This window comes from Pseudozyma flocculosa (genome assembly GCF_000417875.1).
Source record: "Pseudozyma flocculosa PF-1 unplaced genomic scaffold scaffold00002, whole genome shotgun sequence".
Classification (NCBI taxonomy): domain Eukaryota; kingdom Fungi; phylum Basidiomycota; class Ustilaginomycetes; order Ustilaginales; family Ustilaginaceae; genus Pseudozyma; species Pseudozyma flocculosa.
In genome coordinates this window covers 1326804-1342298 of record NW_006920870.1, presented here as the reverse complement: position 1 = coordinate 1342298, position 15495 = coordinate 1326804, and the positions used below count along the sequence as shown (strand labels likewise).

The window sequence follows — 15495 nt, the reverse complement described above, 5'->3', positions numbered from 1 at the left end:
GCCGCTGCTCTGCGTGTCGGTGGTAGGGCGTGTCAGAGTCTGACGGCGGCTCTCGAGTGGTGACGGTGGCGGGCGGCGTGGTGGCTGGTGGCTGGTGCTCGCTGGCTGGCGGGCTTGCTCCTGCCCCTCCTCGCCTGCCGCGCTGCCCGCCGTTGCGCCGTCTGCACGCCATTCGAGACGATGGTGTGCCTACCTCTTCTCTCTGATCTCTCTCTCTCCGTGTCACCGGCGCCGCCCCGTCGCGGCGTGGGATCCGGCAAGGCCAGGCCGTCCCGTGGGACAAGATAGAGAGTCGGCGCCACCCTCCGAGATCGCGCGCGCCGCTAAGCTAGAGGGGTGCCAGCCGGCCAGGCTAGGCTGGTTGCGTGACCGACAAACCGGTTGAGACCCTTTCTGGTGCAAAACAGGCAGGCAGGCAGTCAGGCAGCCAGCCAGCCCAAAGGGGGTCAGACCAGCAGAGAGAAAAAAACACCGACCAGCCAGCAGGCGAGGCAAGGCGAGGCGGGGCGAAGAGAGGCGAATCAGAGGCGAAATAGGCAGAGGCAGGCTAGGGGGAAAGTCACGTCGAGGGCCAGAGAGGTCCGACGCCCTTTGGCTGCCTCGCCTGCCTTCGGTAGCGCCTGGGCCTGGCCCGCGCGCTTGCTGTGGTTTGCTGCTGCCCGGCTGCACGTCTGCGTTGGCCTGCGTGTGGGTGCGGGTGTGGATGGGCCTGGCTGGCTGCGTGCTGAACCCCCCTGCCTGCGCTTGGCTGCCAGCCCAGCCTGCCCGGCTCTCTTCTGTCGAGGCAGGCCAGGCGAGGCCGATGCAGCGTCGCTTCGTTGGCCAGCCGCCGCCGCCGCCGCCGCTGCTCGTCAGTCGACCCGACTCGGCTTGGCTGCTGCCCATCCTCTCTTCCGTCCGCTGTCGGCCCCCCTCCCGTCCTATCCTTCCAGTCGACCCCGGTCGTCACCCCCAATAGTCGTCTGCCAACACCGACACCACCCACCACCGCCACGTCTACCGGCAACGACTCGCCAACGTCACCTAGCGCTACCAGAACCTCAAACCACGTCGCCTTCTTTGCACCTCTCGCCACTACTGGCTCCTCACCATCACGCCGCCCGGTCCGCCGCCACGACGCATCGCCGACTGGGTTCCTGGGCCTCTGCTCACTTCATGCCTTGACGCGGAGATCCTACGACCCCGACAATTCCCCTCCTTGCCTGGCCTACTCGAGCTTCGCACCTAGCTGGCTCGTCCGCCTGTCCGCCTGCCTGCTTGCTGCTTCTCTATCCCCACCGACACGCTTCGGTCGTTGACAAGCACCTATCACCTCCTCGCCGCACAAAAGTCTCCGCGACGTCCGTCCCCACCGTCATCTCCCCGCTGCCTTTCCAGCGCGCTTCCAACCTTCCTCGCGGACACTCCCGGCCTCTGTTCCACCCACCGGCGGCCTCGAGTCGTCTTTGTACGACCTCACCTCTCCGCCACCCACCCAACCTTCCTCGCCCACAGCCACACTACGATGCTTTCGCTGTGACCCCACCGACCTCCTCCAGCACACGTTCTCCGGTCTCTGTTTTGGCCTTTTCATCCCGCATCTGCTCCCTCGACAACCGATCGGACATGCACGCGCCCGCCTCGATCGTTCGATAGTATCGTCTCTGTCACCAACCTTCATTGCCGCTAACCGGCCTCACGCCTTCTCCGAGCTCATCCGCTCGGCTCGGCTCATTTGCCATCTTGCGTCGGCGGGACCACCTGCAACGAGCATACTCGTCACCTTCATCCTCGCTGCACCCCTCCGCACCGCACGACTCGCGATCCGATCAGGCGTGCACAGGCTGTTGAAAAGGCACGGTCTGCGATCCTGGTCCCCGCTTGCTCCCCCGTCGTCGCCTTTGCCGTCGCCGTCGCCGTCGCCTTCGCCATCGCTTCGCCTTCACCATCGCCAGCTGCTGCTGCGCCCCTCCTAACACGTCGAGCCGTCCCTCGATGCCTGTCGAGGCCCGCACTCATCCTTCGACTCAGCTCCGACAGATCAGCAGCTCGTTTGCTCCCGCAGCCCCTCCAAAGGACGTCTGCTGAACGCGCACGAGCCTCAGAGCGTCCTTCTTTGGCAACACAAAAGGACGGAGCGAGGAGAGTGCGAAGCTTGCCCGTCCCCCGTCGACCATGGCAGGTCACGACCTTGCAACCACGACGGCGTCGCTGACGCCCGGAGAATCCATCGAGGGGCGGCTGCTGTTCGACACGATGCTGGAAGTCGAGCCAAAGCAGCAGCTCGGCCATCAGCTGTACAGCGCGCTGGCGCTGCCCGCCGGCACCAAGGACCTCGCACACCCGATCTGGTCGAGGCCGGCGCTCGAAGGCGGCAGCGTCGACTCGGAGCATGCCTTCCCTGCAGCCGATGCTGCCGGCCTCAATGGCGGGGTCGCTCGTCACTCGGTCTCTTCGCGGCTGCGACCGGGATCCCACGCTGTCCCGTCGCTCGCCGGCAGCCGGGTGTCGTCCAACTCGGCGTCGAGCCCAACGTCGGGCCTGTCGAGCCCGATCGCCGGCTCCTTTGACGTTCACCACTACAGCCAGCAGCTCCACCAGCAACTCAAGCAACAACAGCAGCAGCACCAACAGCAGCAACAGCAGCATCTGGATCAGAAGCGAGCCCCTTCGCCGACCCACAGCTCGAGCGAAGGCGGTGCGGGGAGCAGCCGTGCAGTCTCTGGGACTCAGTCGCACGCCATCACTCCGCCAGACTCGGGCCGCTCGACGCCAAGCGTACCCAACTCGCTCCAGTCGTTACCGCGCAACCAGGTCCTAGAGACCCACAAGCTCTCCCTCAACACGCATCTGCCGACGGGTAAGCGCATGCTCAACCAGTACATCATGTGAGTGCTCGCCGGTCCCCCTCTTGAACCCTGCGTGTCGTTGGTACCCGCTTGCGCTCTCCGCGGCCACACGGCATGCTGACATGTACTCGGGCCCTTTGCGTCCGCTTCTGTCCTCGACCTGCACAGCGAGGGCGAGCTGGGTCGTGGCGTCCACGGCAAGGTTCGGCTGGCGCGCGACACCGAGACCAACGAAAAGGTCGCCGTCAAGATCGTCGAGCGCGAGAGCCGCAAACGCCTCGGTGCCGGGCTCGGCATGCTCGGGCGGCGTGACCGCTTCCGCAGCGACAGCGCCAAGAGCCGCGAGGCCCTGGTGTCGTCGGCGCTCGAGCCTGCATTCGCCCCGACTGCAAACGCGTCGGCGACCAAGGGCAAAGGCAAGCGGACGCCCAACGCGCACGAGCCCGCGGACCAGCACTACTTCGGCCAGCTCGCAGCGGATGGCGAAGGACCAACGGAGATGGCAGACCCGCACAGCGACGGTCCGATCGCCTCGTCGCCGTCGGCCCGCTTTGCGCCGCTGCCGACACCGGCTCGGTCGCCGTCGGCCGTGCCTCGATACGGCAGATGGGGCGACCGTGGCCCCTCGCGCCCGACTTTCGCCGACAAGGAGCTCGAGCGGCAGCGAGAAAAAGAACGCGAGAAGGCCAAAAAGTCGCTACTGTGGACCACCGATCAAAAGGTGCGCCGGGAGATCGCCATCATGAAAAAGTGCAGCCACCAGAACGTGGTTCAGCTCAAGGAGGTGATCGACGACCCGCAGAGCAAGAAGATCTTCATGGTGCTCGAGTACATGGAGGGCGGCGAGATTGTCTGGAAGGAGGAGGCGGGCCGGCCGACGCTGACCGTCGACGAGTGCCGGCGCACGCTGCGCGACGTCGTCTGCGGCCTCGAGTACCTCCACTACCAGGGCATCATCCACCGCGACATCAAGCCGGCCAACCTGCTGCTCGACCGCGAGCGGCGCGTCAAGATCTCCGACTTTGGTGTGTCCCACTTCAGCTACGCCATGATGCTGGCCAACGAGCAGGCCGACGTCATCGCCAGCGGGCTTGCAGGTGGGCCGTCTGCCACTCCGAACCTGTCCGACGACCACGAGCTGGCAAAGACGGCGGGCAGCCCGGCGTTTTTCGCACCGGAGCTCTGCACGGCGGGCGACTCGTCGATCGCCGGTACGCCCGCCGAGGGCGGCAGCGGCGAAAGCTCTCCTGGGCAGCTCGGCCGGGCGAGGAGGCCGCCAATCACCAAGGCGATCGACGTCTGGGCGCTCGGCGTCACGCTCTACTGCCTCCTTTTTGGCCATACGCCCTTCACGGCGGAGAGCGAGTTTGCCCTCTTCGCCGTGATCCCGACCACCGATTACGCCATCCCCACGTTTGCCGGCGCAGACCGCCTGCGGATCGGGCCGCGGAAGCCGCGGTGGAAGTCGGCGTGCCAGTGGATGGACGAGGAGTCGGATGCCCAGCCCGAGACGCCCACCGACCTGGTGCCCGACGTGCGGGTCGAGGATCTGTCCGAGGACGCCCGCCAGCTGCTCGACCTGCTCGACCGGTTGTTGGACAAGGATCCGACCCGGCGCATCAAGCTGGAAGAGGTCAAGCAGCATCCCTGGATCACCCGCGGCCTCGAAGATGCGCCTGCCTGGCTCTCCGAGACCGACCCGCACCAGCATCCGTTTGTCGAGATCACTCACGCCGATGTCGAAGGCGCCCTGACCGGCTTCTCCAAGTTTAAGCAAAAGGTCAAGCGCTGGCAGTCCAAGATCTTCGAGTCGCTAGGTGGAGGCCACCGCAAGCGCAGCCACACGGTCTCCCACGCCGCCAGCGGCGACGAGAATCACGATGGGCTCAGCAACGCCTCCAACTCGCCTGTCATTGGAGCGGGTCCCCTGCACCTACCGGGTGGCGGTTGCGACGGCGACGGCGATTCAGCCTCACACCGGACGAGCCGCGCCCACGGATCCTCGGCGCCCTCGACGACAGCGATGCGAACGCCTCGCACGCCGCTACTCGGCAGGCCGCACTACTTCTTCTCGCGGAGGCAGAGTGCCCAGTCGATCGGCAAAACGGCCGTGTCGCACTCGATGACGCCGATGACCAGCACAGGTGCGGGCAGCGTGGCCAGCAGCAACCGCGAGGCCGCTCCCACGTCGCAACACACCTCGCCCTTGAAGGGTGCGGCGAGGGCCCACTGCCCAAGCGTGCCTAGCAGCCGGCCCACCTCGCCACGACAAGCGACGGCGCCGGCGCATGCTCTGGGCGCCGCAGAGCCTCGCCATCCCAGCCAGCTTGTCCCTCCCACCGTTCAGCGTCGATCCTCAAGCCGGTCGACGACGACGTCGAAATTGCACCCATCAAACGCCGAGACATCGCCTTCGCTGGTCGCAGCGGCAGATCCGCCCTCGAGAAGGTCATCGGACACGCACAGCAAGCTCTCTGCAGCCGAGGCGAGCCTTCACGCCGTCGTCCAGCAGCACCAGCAGCACCAGCACCAGCACCAGCACGGACCTGCGGTAGCAGGGTCGGGCCCTTCCGAGGGTCCCGGTTCCGGCAGCGTGCGCCTGCAGTCGCCCGAGATGGATAGCACCTCGCACTGCGAGAGCTTGGCGGCGCCATCGAGCCAGGACTGCCACGCACCGGTCCGGCAGAGGGTCTCGATCGACTCGGTGGGCCGGTCGTCGATGGCCAGCGTCTCGCAAACGTCCAAGGCATCTCACCGGCATCGGCTGGGCGAATTTCTGCGGGGATCCTGGCTGCACCATGGCGAGGCAGTCCGGCGCAGCCGTTCGAGGCCCGACACGATGAGCTCACGCGGAGCCGCCTCGCCCGTCCTCAGCAGCAGCAACGGCCACCAGTCTCATGGCCATCAGCAGCAGCAGCAGTGGCAGCACCACCTTGGGTCTGCACAACCGCCAGCAGCAACGAAGCTTGCCACGCCAGAGCTTCGCATCGATGCGGCCGGTGCAGCGGAGCAGCTTGGACCGCGACAAGAGGCCGGAATGCCGACCAGCGCACCACTCCTGTCTGGCAGGCGGTCGTCGATGGGAGGCGCCTCGATGTCGCCAGACCTCTCGTCCGACTGCCTCGTCAACGGCCGCTTCGCTCCCTTTGCTGCCATGAGCCAACCGACGTCACCGCCGATGGGATCCAACACGCTGCCCTTTGGCGGCTGCGGAGCGCAGCTCGGACGCGTTTCCTCGACCGACAGGCGGCCGATGGTCGACCTCGGCCACGACGACGTCGATCTCGACCTGGATCTGTCCGACGACGACGACGACGACGACTTTGCCGGCGAGGACGATGACGACGACCCGCGGCCGTCGGGCATTGCTCTGGCCTCCAACGACGGCACCGGCTGGAAGTTCCGGCACGATGTCGCCTACCTGCCCGAGATCATGCAGCAGGTGCGGTCCGACGTGGGCTCTCAGGAGCTGCTGACGCCGTCGGTCGAGGGCGGCTACAATGTGACCAAGCCACCGTACCGTCACCTGCAGCCGCAGCCCGACCATCCGGATTCGAGCGCAGCGGCCGAGAGCCTGCACCACGGCCTGACGATGCTGGCGCTCAACAGCGAAGGGGCCTCGCTGCCGACTTTTGAGCTGCAGCCGGACCTGTCGGGCGAGGCCGAGGCGCTGCGGCGCGCCGAGGCGATCGAGCAGAGCGATGGCGATGCCGTTGCCCCCACAGCCGGGTCGCCAGCTCGCCCGCCCAGTCGCGATCCCCATCGCAGTCGCTTTCGCCCTCGCGCTCAACATCGGCATCCCACAGGTCGCACTCCACCGAAGCCTCGCGTCCGCCCTCGCAGATGGGTTCGGTCCCCGAAGGCCACGCCGTCGCTGGGTGCAACGGCTCGGCGACTTTGCCGCGACCGAGCTCGGACGGCGTTGCCGTGCCCGCCAGTGACGACCAGTTTGCCGACGCTGACGAGGCCAAGGTGGCGCCCGCGGTGCTGAATGCCGATGGGACCGTCGCCGCCGCCGCCGACGACGACGACGACGATGCCGACAGCGACGAGATGTGCGTCAGCTTCCAGGCGCGCAAGAAGTCGAGCCGCATGCTGCACCAGCGCGGCGGCGGCGGCGGCGGCCTCAAGAAAGCCTAGGCAGCTCGGCCTCGCGCCCGCTCTGTTCCTCTGGCCTTGCTGTGCGCCCGCATCTGCCCCACTCCTGCTCAGTCCTCCCGCTCCTGCCCGCTGCATCGTCCCGTCGCTCCATTGCTACTGCGTCTACCTGCTCGTCTGGAACGCTCTCCCACGCTCTCCCGCACACCAGCATACACGACCACGCACACGCACGATTGCACCCACACACACACACACTCACTCTCTTCCCCTGCTACCCTCTTACATCCCGACCGTTGGCTCACACTCACTCTCTCGTTGTCGCACCCGACCCGACGCCACCATTCGCGCTCTATCCTTTGTATTTGTTCGGGATCCGCTAGTCGACTTCGTCTCTCGCCTCTCTACTCGATTCATCGTCTTTTAGCATTCGACCTGTTTGCCTGTGCCGTGCGCAGCGGACCGTTGGCTTGACATGGTGCGGCCGTCCGTCTCTCTGCGCACGCGCAACGGTTCAGACCCACGTCAGGATGGCCGCAGGACGGCGGTCCAACGACGGTGCTGATGTCGTCAAGATTGGACAGGGGTAGCGTGGCTTGGCATGGCATGGCATGGCAAGGGTGGAGAGAGAGAGGGTACAAGTACAAGGTTGCGTGCGTCGTCCCATCTAACGTGGGAGGGGCGCGGGGGGGAGGAGGATCAGCTGAGGTCCATGGCCAATGCCACTTCGTCAATATCTCTGTTCGATCCGCCCAACGACGAGGGCTGGGCCGAGGAAGAGGGCGAGGAGGAGGACGAGATGATTTCCGACCCTGCGCCCAAGGCGTCGATGAAAAGGGGCAGCCTCGTTCCTCCGTCGGCACCTAGCGTCGGTTCCCTCTGCATGGCCGAGGTGAGATGGGACAGGGCAAGACGAGGATGGGTCAGCCGACGGCGGTACACGCACACTCGATGGGGAAAGGGCGCAGCGGTAGGGACATGACTCACGCTGCGGATAGCTTCGAGCTCATCTCCAAACTCTTCAGCGATGCTCTTCATCCAGAGACCCTTGAAGGCCTCCTTTCTCGTCTCGCGCTCCTGCACCTTGCTCGCTTCGATGCGCCTCCGCAGATCCGCTTTGGCCTTTTGACGCCGTTCCACCTCCGAGGTCGTCGACGAGGCGAGGGTATCGGGTGCACGGCGGCGGGCGATGGCTTCCGTCACGCTCGAGGGCAGTACCGGTTTGGGTGGACCGCCGAGACGGAAGAACGGATCGCGCGGACGGCCCGTGGCGGATGTGGACGGGTCCAGGTCGAGGTCCGGGTAGAGGCGTGGAGCTGAGAGGTCTCGCAGTGGTCGGTCGGCGGGTTCCGGTGAGATCGAGTAGGTCACGCGCCGCCTTGTCCCACTCGCACCGATGCTCTCGCTGCCCTTGACTGCGGTGCGAGGTCGAGAGGAAGAGGCGGACGAGGAGGTGCTGCTGCTGCTACTACTGCTGCTGCTGCTGCTGCTGCTGCTGCTGCTGCTGTCGGAGTCACTGTCGCGGTCGTCGCTACTGCTGCTGTCACTGCTGCTGCTGCTGCTGCTCGAAGACGACGAAGATGAAGAGCTGGAGCTAGAATTCGAGTCCGAAATCGACGCCGAATCGTGGAGCTTGACAGCCGGTGCCTTGGCCTCCGCTTCCGATTCATCTTCGCTGCTGCTGTCGCTGCCGGATGAGGAGCTGCTGCTGCTAGACGACGACGACGAGTCCGAGACGGCGGCGGTACGTGTCTTTCTTTGGCGCTTTCTTCGTGGCTTCCCGCCTGCTGTGGCCGCTTTGGGCGGCATCGTAGCGGTCGCAAGAGTGGAAGGTGGTGCGGATGAGAGGGACGACGAGGTGTTGGAGTCCAGGATGCAAGGCGAGGAGCGAGGCGGCTCGAGCAAAACTTCCCGCCCTGGACTGCCAGGCAGGCACCTGCAGCGCAGCCGGAGGAATCCGAATTCCGAGTTGGGCTGTCAGGCTCGGAGCCGAAAGCAGTCACAGGACCCGTCGCCTGTCAAAATGCCCCGATTTCAAGTTTTGACAGCATCGGAGCGTGCCCGATCTTACAAATTCGGAGCCGAGCCTTTTTGTGCCTGTCAGGCTCTGGACGACGTGCGCGCAAGCGTATCCATTTACGCGGGCGGTGGGTGGACGCGTCGAGGTTGCCAACGCGTAAATGGGCGACCAACGGCAGGCAGGCGGGCAGGCAGGGCAGGGCGCCCGAGCTCGGCTGGTGCCTGCTGGCCTGCGTGGCCTGGCCAGGCCTGCCACCTGGGCGCGTGTGAGCAGACGAGAACGGCGGGCGGGCGAACAGCCAACAGAGAGCAGCAGCAGCAGCAGCAGCACAGAGCGCAGCGCCAGAAGAGGGCAGCCGCGCGCACCCCAACCAACATCAACTTCTCCCTCCCTCCTCACCCTCGCCTCGCCCCCTCCAATCTCGTGCGCCGCAGCAGTATCTGTCCCTTGCTTCTTCTCCTCTCTACACGCCACTCCTCTAGACACGACGGAACAGCGGCCGTCCCTACGTACCCTCGCCGCCTTCAGAGGACACCAACGGACACTGTCCGTCCAGACACACAGCCGCAATGGTGAGTTTGCCAGCCAAAGAAGCATGCTCTCGAGCGACGCCGCGCTGACCGTCACCGTCCTCTTCCTCTTCCTCTCTTCTCTGCTCCGCTCTCTTCTTCCGCTGCCTGCCTCTATGCAGTCCAACCGACAGGACCAGATCCGCAAGCGCAGGCGGTCACAATCCGGGAGCCGCCTCCTCTCCGACGATGACCCCTTCAACGCCTCGTCGCCCATGGCAGGTCCCTCGAACGCTCTCACATCCGCACGCTCCTCGCCGCCACCTTCCTCGCTGCCTCCCTCGAGCCCTCCCGGCGGCGCCTTTTCCGACTTCACAGATGGCGAAGCAGAGGCCGAGAGCGTCGTCGACGAGGAGCAGGAAGCTCGCGAGCTCGGAGACGACTTCCAGGCGCATCCGGACTCGGACGACGAGGGCGAGGACCTGTTTGGCGACAACATGGACGCAGACTACGCCGAAAACACCGCGCTGGACCGCTACGACACCACCCTCGACATCGACGACGACGTCGTCGACGACATCGACATGAACGCACGGAGGCTCGCCGAGCTCAAGATGAGCCGCCGCGACCGCATGGAGGCTGTCAGCCGCGGCCAGCGGTCCCGGGCCCCCGAGTTCCTCCAGAGCGACGACGAGAGCGACGATGGCGCCGCCATCATCGGGAGACGGCGCAGGAGGCACTACGACGAGCCGCAGGGCGGTGCTGCCGCCCTGGCCGACGACCTCCCCCTCGAGCAGCTGGGCGACGTCAAGACCGACAGCATCGCCAGCTGGGTGGCCACGGAAAACGTGCGCAGGACCATCATCCGCGAGTTCCGCAACTTCCTCGTCACCTACGTCGACGAGCAGGGCATCAGCGTCTACGGCCAGCGCATCAAGACGCTCGGAGAGACCAACGCCGAGTCGCTCGAGGTATCGTTCCTGCACCTCGTCGACTCCAAGGCGATCCTGGCCTACTTCCTCGCCAACTCGCCCGCCAGCATGCTGCCCATCTTTGACGAGGTCGCCTTCGACGTCATCATGCTCTACTACCCCTCCTACGACCGCATCCACCCCGAGGTTCACGTCCGCATCTCGGACCTGCCCACGTCGTCGACGCTGCGCGACCTCCGCCAGGGCCATCTCAATTCGCTCGTCCGCGTCAGCGGCGTCGTGACCCGCCGCACCGGCGTCTTCCCGCAGCTCAAGTACGTCAAGTTCGACTGCCTCAGCTGCGGCGAGGTGCTGGGCCCATTCTGGCAGGACGCCAACCAGGAGGTCAAGGTGAGCTACTGCTCCAATTGTCAGAAGCGCGGGCCCTTCCGCGTCAACTCGGAGCAGACCGTCTACCGCAACTACCAGAAGATGACGCTCCAGGAGTCGCCCGGCAGCGTTCCGCCGGGACGCCTGCCCCGCCATCGCGAAGTCATCCTGCTGTGGGACCTCATCGACTCGGCCAAGCCGGGCGAGGAAGTCGAGATCACGGGCGTCTACCGCAACAACTTTGACGCCTCGCTCAACACCAAGAACGGCTTCCCCGTCTTTGCCACGGTGCTCGAGGCCAACCACATCGCCCGCCGCGACGACGCCTACGCGGCCTTCCGCCTGACCGAGGAGGACGAGCGGGCCATCAAGATGCTCGCCAAGGACGACCGCATCGGCAAGCGCATCGTCAAGAGCATCGCGCCCAGCATCTACGGTCACGAGGACATCAAGACGGCCCTCGCACTCAGCCTCTTTGGAGGCGTGCCCAAGGACATCGGCGGCAAGCATCGCATCCGCGGCGACATCAACGTGCTGATGCTCGGCGATCCGGGTACCGCCAAGTCGCAGTTCCTCAAGTACGTCGAGAAGACGGCCAGCCGCGCCGTCTTTACCACGGGTCAGGGCGCCTCGGCTGTCGGTCTGACGGCGAGCGTGCGCAAGGACCCCGTGACGCGCGAGTGGACGCTCGAGGGAGGCGCGCTGGTGCTGGCCGACAAGGGCGTCTGCCTCATTGACGAGTTTGACAAGATGAACGATGCCGACCGCACCTCGATCCACGAGGCCATGGAGCAGCAATCCATCTCGATCTCCAAGGCGGGCATCGTCACGACGCTCCAGGCCCGCTGCGCCATCCTCGCCGCCGCCAACCCGATCCGCGGGCGCTACAACCCGACGATCCCCTTTAGCCAGAACGTCGAGCTGACCGAGCCCATCCTGTCGCGCTTCGACGTCCTCTGCGTCGTCAAGGACACGGTCGACCCGGTCAAGGACGAGATGCTGGCGCGCTTCGTCGTCGGCTCCCACCTGCGCTCCCACCCCAAGTTCGAGGAGGAGACCGAGGAGCAGCTCGTGGGCACCTCGCTCGACGCCGACATTATCCCGCAGGAGATGCTCAAGAAGTACATCATGTACGCCCGCGACCACGTCCGGCCGCGCCTCAACGCGCTCGACCAGGACCGGCTGTCGAGGCTGTACGCCGACCTGCGCCGTGAGTCGCTCAGCACGGGCTCGTACCCCATCACGGTCCGACACCTCGAGAGCATGATCCGCATGGCCGAGGCCAGCGCCAAGATGCACCTGCGCGAGTTTGTGCGCAGCGACGACATCGACGTCGCCATCCGCGCCACTGTCGAGAGCTTTGTCAGCGCGCAGAAGATGAGCGTCAAGAAGACGCTCGAGAGGGTGAGTAACCGACCAGACGATCAGGGGGCGGCAGACTGCTGTTGGCGCGTGAGTGCTGACGTATCGCTCGGGTCTCGTTGCCGCCTATCCCCCTTTGCGACCGACTGCAGGGCTTCCGCAAGTACCTCCACCAGGCGCGGGACCACGACGAGCTGCTCTCGTTCCTCATCGGCGGCATCGTCAAGGACCGCATGCGCTATGCGCAGCTCGGCTCGCAACGCCGCCGCACCACTGGGGGCGAAGACGACGAGATGGTCATCACGGTGCCCGTCTCTGAGCTCGAAACACGCGCCAAGGAGGTCGAGGTGTACGACGTCCGTCCGTTCCTCGCCTCCAAGCTCTTTTCGGCCAACGGGTACACCTACAATGCCGCCGAGCGCTCCATCACCAAGCGCTTCGGCAGGGGCGGCGGGAACCGCAGGGCGCCGGGGGCCATGGAGGAGCTTTGAACGCGCCGGGAGCCGTGCTGTCTCTCTCGGTAGCGTCACCCAGGGATCGTTAGGAATCTTGTATTTGTATCTCGTCACGTCTCGGGTCCCATTTTTTTCCGAATGCTCGATCTATTTTGCCAAAGGAGGGAGCCAGAGGACACCCTAGTGAACTCCTCGACGTCGACGACGGCGCGGGCGGCGGAAAAAAATATATGGGCGCGCCACATCGACTCGACTATTCATCCCGACCATCCACTTTCTCCCGACCATCCACTTTCTTTTCCTCTTGAAATTGCTACAGAAAAGGGTCAACATCTGCGGCCACAGAACCATGAAAGCACCACATCCCGTCCGATCTGTGCAATTAAGCATGGTGTCGCTCCGTCAGTACTGCGGTGGGGGACCGCGCGGGAATCCGGGGTGCTGCAGTTTCTCCTCTTTTTGCCTACTCTTTCTTCCTTGCAGCAGACTTCTGGAAACAGATGACGATGCATTGAGCCTAGAGAGGGCCGTGCGATCGTTCAGCGAGACCGTCTCGCCCTGGCCGCATCGACATCGGCGTGGGTGACCGGTCTAGCATCGACCCTCCGTGCCGCTTGCGGGTCGGGACGGTCGGTGCAGGTCGAATACAGGAAGGCGAGCTGGTCCGGAGTGATCCGGGCAAACGGGCCGGAGCAGGAATCGAGGTGGTGCACGGGCCAGTCGATGGGTTTGCAGCGGTAGCGGAAGCAGTCGGACCACGACCACGGTGCGATGGGCAGGTCGCCGCGCTGCCGTCGTACCCGTACCGCCGCCGTCTTGCAGTCGTGCGAGGACGATGACAATGGCGGTGCCAAGGGAGAGTGGACGAGGATCCTGCTCCAATCGTAGTCGAGGGCGCCGTATCCGATCGTGCTCCGTTCCTGGGCGTAGCTGACGACGTGGCTGAACTGTCGCTCGCTCAAGACCATGTCCGTGTCGAGGTGTCGAAGGATCCAGATCTTCATCTCGGGCGGCAGCTCCCAGAAACGCGCCAATGCCGTCGAAGTCGCATCGTGCTCGCCACGCCTCGCGCAGCAACCGAGGGTCCGGACGGCCCGCAAGACGGCTAGTGCGGCCGCTCGAACCCGGTTCGCCTCGTGATGCAACTTGAAGTCGTGCGGCATTCGACAGCCATCGCGGCCAGAGTAGCGTAGATCCTCCAGGCTGACTAGGTGTACGCCTGAATCCATGGCGACGGCGCGTTGATACTCTTCCTCCCACGATTCCGGGTCTCCTCCGGCTGAAGCGATTGCCTGGCGAGCGTACGGCGCGGCGTCATCATCATCTTCGTTGTCGTCCTCGTGATGTTCCCGGGTCGCAGCTTCGCCGAGGGTCGGGTCGCCCTCTAACGTTTCGGTTGTAGGTGGAGGGCCGCCGAGGTTCGCAGCGATGCGGCTCCTTCTTCTCTTGCGATCAGAGATGCGCCTTTCGAGGAAGCCGAGGACGAGTGACTTGGTCTCGGCGGGCGCCGCCTTCAAGAAGGCCCGGAGGGACCCCTCGCCGGCTTGCCGTGGCCGTGTCGCAGCTTCGGAAAACAGCCGATCGCTGTCGTGCAGGCTGAAGGATGCCCAGCCGATGGCGCAGTGCGGCCTCTTCTGACTGCGAGGGATGATCCCGTCCCAGTCGTGCTGGCTCTCTGCCTCTGCGAGACGCTCGAGAGACTCAAGCGGAAGACAGTCCCGCAACGTCCAGATGCTCCCGAACAGGGCTGCGAGGATGATCCGACACCCCTCGAGGCCGAAGTGATTGATGGACAGGTCAAAGAAGCACAGACGCCGGCATTTCGATTCGGGAGAGAGGAAGTCGGCGATGTGACGTGCGAGTGCCACCTCTTCCGCCTCGGTGCCCCAGGCAGTGAGGCGCAGGTGTTCGGTGGCGTTAGGCACGTGCAGCGTGGCGGTGAGATTGAGCTTCTCGAGGCAGCTACCATCTTGCTGGAGACCATCGAGAAGGTTGTGGAAGCTCTTGGGTCGGAGGAAGTTGAGGCTGAGGTCGAGCTCGCAGATGGCCGAAAGGCCGACGGCGCGTGCGAATGCGCCAAAGGCGACGGGGTCTTGGCCGAGTCGGTTACGGCGCAGCTCGAGTGTGCGCAGGCTGTAGCATCGGTCGACGAAGCGAGCCAGGCTGGCGAGGCAGGAGTCGTCAAGGAGGCATTGCCCAAGAGCAAGGTAGCGCAGCTCGCTGAAGTCTGGCACGACGTTGGGCGAAGGTGGTGAGACGCGGGAAGAGATGGCGGCAACGTGGCGCGCTCTCTGCCAGAGCCTTTCGACGTGCGACGAGCCTGGCGACGACGACGAGAGCGGCGAGGGAGATGCTTGGGCGTCGAGTGCGACCTGCGCTCGGGCAACGTCGGCAAGGATGTCGGCGAAGGCGTTCCAGGTGCGTTGACATATCCCTGTGCATTCGAGGACGAGCTCTGCCAGGGATTGATCCGGATGCGATTTCGAGCTGCGCAGGAAGTCGTTGAGCTGGTCGATGTCCTTTGGAGGCTGGAAGAGGGTGTTGCAGTCGATGCTCGAACGGGAGATGTGCCTCTTGGTCGGCTGTGGGGCCGGCTGTCCTCTGGAGGTTGGCTCGTTGGCGGGCATGATAGGATGATGGTGGCAGCCCATAGAGGGCGGCACGCTGCCGTGCAGCAGTCTTATACGCTCACATGGCCTTGTCTGGTCTGGTTCGCGCTGACGGTGAAAGAGATCCGACGAGCTGCAGCATGGCGGTAGGTGGTGGTGCCGAAGAAAGGAGAGGGGTGCAGGCTTGGCTGGTGAGGGGTTGGGGGCCTGACCATGCGTGGCTGGCTGCGTGCACCGTGCGAGGCAGGCAGTCAAGCAAGCTGGGCCGGGCCCAGGCGCCGCGTTGGACCCTGCATTTTGCACCCTGCCTCAA

The 15495-nt window shown here is 65.2% G+C and overlaps 4 protein-coding genes across 4 annotated transcripts; 2 read left to right on the top strand and 2 right to left on the bottom strand.

The window, feature by feature from the left end:
- Positions 1–2154: 2154 nt before the first annotated feature.
- PFL1_01088 (uncharacterized protein) lies at positions 2155–6968 on the top strand (the record flags this gene model as incomplete). Its single annotated transcript, XM_007878588.1, has 3 exons — positions 2155–2867; positions 2997–6557; positions 6635–6968. The coding sequence occupies 3 exons, from the start codon at positions 2155–2157 to the stop codon at positions 6966–6968; spliced, it is 4608 nt and encodes a 1535-aa protein (XP_007876779.1).
- A 657-nt stretch (positions 6969–7625) lies between these two features.
- PFL1_01087 (uncharacterized protein) lies at positions 7626–8735 on the bottom strand (the record flags this gene model as incomplete). Its single annotated transcript, XM_007878587.1, has 2 exons — positions 7626–7805; positions 7914–8735. 2 exons carry the CDS (start codon positions 8733–8735, stop codon positions 7626–7628), a joined length of 1002 nt encoding a protein of 333 aa, XP_007876778.1.
- A 780-nt stretch (positions 8736–9515) lies between these two features.
- On the top strand, positions 9516–12609 carry PFL1_01086 (uncharacterized protein; the record flags this gene model as incomplete). Its single annotated transcript, XM_007878586.1, has 3 exons — positions 9516–9518; positions 9638–12160; positions 12271–12609. The coding sequence occupies 3 exons, from the start codon at positions 9516–9518 to the stop codon at positions 12607–12609; spliced, it is 2865 nt and encodes a 954-aa protein (XP_007876777.1).
- Positions 12610–13112: 503 nt separating this feature from the next.
- Positions 13113–15324, bottom strand: PFL1_01085 (uncharacterized protein; the record flags this gene model as incomplete). The annotated part of the gene is made up of 2 exons (XM_007878585.1): positions 13113–15174; positions 15266–15324. 2 exons carry the CDS (start codon positions 15322–15324, stop codon positions 13113–13115), a joined length of 2121 nt encoding a protein of 706 aa, XP_007876776.1.
- Positions 15325–15495: the final 171 nt, after the last annotated feature.